The sequence below is a fragment of the Bison bison genome, unplaced genomic scaffold (genome assembly GCF_000754665.1).
Source record: "Bison bison bison isolate TAMUID 2011002044 unplaced genomic scaffold, Bison_UMD1.0 scf7180017854867, whole genome shotgun sequence".
In the NCBI taxonomy this organism is placed as follows: domain Eukaryota; kingdom Metazoa; phylum Chordata; class Mammalia; order Artiodactyla; family Bovidae; genus Bison; species Bison bison.
Window position 1 is genome coordinate 3,926 of NW_011485440.1, and position 3,682 is coordinate 7,607.

The 3,682-nt window shown below is 47.2% G+C and overlaps 1 protein-coding gene across 2 annotated transcripts in view; it reads right to left on the reverse strand.

The window, feature by feature from the left end:
* Positions 1-159: 159 nt before the first annotated feature.
* The window catches only part of LOC105001199 (probable phospholipid-transporting ATPase IIA), a 60,574-nt gene continuing 57,051 nt past the window's right edge, over positions 160-3,682 (reverse strand). Inside the window, exon 14 of one of the 2 annotated variants that reach the window (XM_010857380.1) lies at positions 160-1,458. In XM_010857380.1, coding sequence (XP_010855682.1) covers positions 1,438-1,458 — 21 coding nt within the window. In that variant the 3' untranslated portion in view covers positions 160-1,437. Of the gene's footprint in view, positions 1,459-1,494; positions 1,703-3,682 lie in introns of those variants that run through there. The other variant, XM_010857375.1, reaches the window with a different exon arrangement.

The following is a 3,682-nucleotide window of genomic DNA, read 5'->3' on the forward strand; positions in this document are numbered from 1 at the left end:
GACTCACTGGAAAAGACCCTGATGCTGGGAAAGATTGAGGGCAGGAGGAGAAGGGGACGACAGAGGATGAGATGGTTGGATGGCATCACCGACTCAATGGACATGGGTTTGGGTTGACTCCAGGAGTTGGTGATGGACAGGGAGGCCTGGCGTGCTGTGGTTCGTGAGGTCGCAAAGAGTCGGACCCAACTGAGCTTCTGAACTGAACTGAAGGTGAGAAATCTGAGTCTGATACTCGGGTTAGGTGTCAACAGCTGTGTGGCCTCAAGCAAGGCCCATCTGCTCTCCGGGCCTCGGTTTCCTGCCAATGAGAGGAGTGGGCTAGGGGCTGGTTTTCAACCCACATGTGGAGTAGCAGAACCCCGAGAAACGCACTCAGCAGCATCAAACGTGGAGGACAAGCAGTGCCATCCCCACCTGTGTACCGTCAGGTACCATGAAGGCTCTGCTTTGAAGAATGGGTTCTACTGCTTTGCTCTGTGCTGTGCTGAGTTGCTCTACTGCCTTAAAATATAACAAAAAATTAAGGCCACTAGAAAGACCACTTGTCAGTAGTCTATGAGTTAGTGATCAGTAAAACTCAGATGCCTCCCATGACCCACCTGACCAGCCTCTCTCCAAGCTCCTTATCCGGCCTCAGCGGCCTTGCTCTTGCTGTGCCCACTGCCTGGAAGACTGTTTCCCACATCTTTGCAGAACTAGCTCATTCCACCTCATTGTTCAGGCCCCAGATTCAACGTCACCTCCTCAAAGATGCCTTCCCCTGACCCCCTAATTGGCTCTGCCTCATGTGCCCACCCCACTGGGAACCACGGGCTGTTGTCTTCACTGACTAAAACTGGCTTGTTTACCTGGTAATTCTCCTGTTAGATCGTGAGAACAGATAGCTTGTCTACTGAATTCTAGTACCAAGGGCAGGAGATAACTTGCCTCTGATATTTGTTGAACAAACAACTTAATTTTCCTGAGATAATGGTGAGAAGTCCTCATCTGACACTCTCCCTCCCCCCCGCCATTTTTAAGAAGAAATAAATATCAAATTGACCAACATCGGTTCCAGATTTTAAGTCACAATTTAGGACAAAATATCAGAGCCTCCCTACCTCCACAACTGAGTCTCAGAAGCGAGAGCTGTTTATGAGTTACTATATAGTACATCCCATTAAAAACATATTTTATCCAACAGAGGAGAAGCGATCTGATCTTTTAAAATGAATCATGTTTTATACCCATGAACACATGGTTGCCCAAAATAGAGAACAGATGGGTTATGAGAAACAAGAAAAGACTTTCATTTAATTTTTTAATACTATTTTTAGCAGTGGCATCAGACTGCTCAGGTAATTAGACAATTACTGAATTATTCTGGTCACGCAGGCACACACACCGCTCTGGCTTCCTGCTCTGTTAACCTCTGGTGTCAAGAGGACACGGGTTTCACTTCCAGGCCAAAGGGCGCTGCATGGTAACAATAATTAGAGTAATATATCAGAACTACAGTTTAAATGAATCATTATTTGCCAAGTGCTTTTAATTATAAAGAATTTAATTCTACAATTATAACGAGGACTGAAGATTTACAGAAAGGTCCCCTCTCGTAGTGAGGCTAAATCAAGAATTTTTTTTTTTTCTTCAAAGTTCTGTAATTTATGTTCTGGCCGTGGACGTGTGTCTTCATTTTTTTGCCCACATTCCTCAGCACCTGGACCAAATTATTATTTACCATTAGGAGCAATAACAAGACCTTTGACAAAGTAATTGCTCTGGCTGGCAAGTTTCAGCAACAGTGGGTCTGAAGGGAAGGCTGAATTAAGGGTATCTTTCACAAACCTTTGGGTTTTAGAAGCAATCTGATTATGTCTACAGGAGTCAGATACTTCCACTAATATTTTAAATGTGGGATAACACAGAGCCCTGGGGCTTTGCATTCCAGGTGAAACCACTCCAGAGCAAGGCAAAAAGAGAAACACAGCCCAGATTTTTGCAAAGACCCGACTCTCAGATCAAGGAACTACTTGACAATAAACTAGAAGATGGTGACTGAATCAGACCGACGTCGCAAGCAACTGACTTGCTGCCTCCACGTTCCTTTGTCTCTCTCTGAAATTGACATGTATCCCCCTTTACGACTAAGATCGTTTTGGCCTGTCTCAGGTCAGATTTGGAGAGGGAAATGACAACCCACTCCTGTGTTCTTGCCTGGAGAATCCCATGGACAGGGGAGCCTGGCAGGCCATGGTCCATGGGATCGCAGAGAGGCGGACATGACTGAAGCGACTAAGGACACACACTACTAAGATGTTTCAGGGAAGACGGGTCACAACCACCGACTCTGATTTAACTTGCAAATAAAAGGCTCCTCCACGCACCAAATGGTGATCCGCACACACCAGGAAGGCACTGGCCACTACGAGGGGCTCGGCCAGCGTTTGCACTGGGTCCGGCTGTTAAGCATCCCCACGTTGCCCATATGGAAAAGCTTCACATTGTACAGTGTTTATCTCCAGCCTCCTCCCCATAGGCCCTTTAACCTACACACATTTCTTCTTACTTAAAAAATACCAGGGGAAAATAAAAACAGATGTGGTATCCACAGAGGCAGGTTACGGCCCTTTCTGCCCTACGGGGGAAGCCACGGGTCCTCTTAAGGAGGGCAGGACACGCTAGGCCCTCGTGAGGTCAGAAGTCGGGTGAAGAATCAAGCTCTCCACACACACAGGCCCCTGCCTCGGGCCCGGGGTGGGTGTCCCGCACCGCGGGGTGTCTCGGTCATTCCACGCCACCCCAGCAAACAAATGAGACCTGGAGACTCCATGGAAAAAAAGAGGCCTCCGTTTCTCGTTAATAATCCATGGCAAGGGTATTTCCCGATGAGAACCCCAGCCTATATTTCAGGAAAGAGTAATACAAAAACTAAATGCTCAGTCACCATGAATATCCGCCTTCTCTTACCCATCTTCTATTCCAAATGCAGTGAAAACACTACCACTTCTGAACATTCACAAGATCAACAGATACCACAAATGGGTTGCAACTGCTTAAAAGTACACTACTGAAGAGAAGGAATTCCTGTTTCAACAGGTCCACATCACTCTCCAAATAAAGCTCAGAGCTGATAACTCATTAACCTCAAAGGGCCACTCTTCTAGAGACAGGCTCAGAGCTACAACTTCCAAATGAATCAACTGACTTACAGGCTAAGTGACTGAATAAATATAACATTTACTGCGTAATAGCTGGGCTTCCCCAGTGGCTCAGAGTGTAAAGAATGGGACTGCAATGTGGGAAACTGGGTTAGATCCCTGGATCGGGAAGATCCCCTGGAGAAGGGAATGGCTACCCACTCCAGTATTCTGGCCTGGAGAATTCCATGGACAGAGGAGCCTGGTGGGCTACAGTCCATGGGGTCACAAAGAGTCAGACACGACTAAGCAACTAACACTTACCATGTGACAGTACACACCTTTCTGTATGACAAAGGCAACAAATTTCAATTTATTGAAACGGAACCACATATAACACAGGGGTTCTCAGCTTGGGAGATTCTGCCCTCCCCCTTGGGCAGTGTCTGGAGATACGTGGGGCTGTCACAAAGAGCAGGGGGAGTGTGCTACACGCAGCTAGACAGTGGAGGGCACGGATGTTGCCGGACAGCCTGCAATGCACAGGCTGGCCCCCCCAA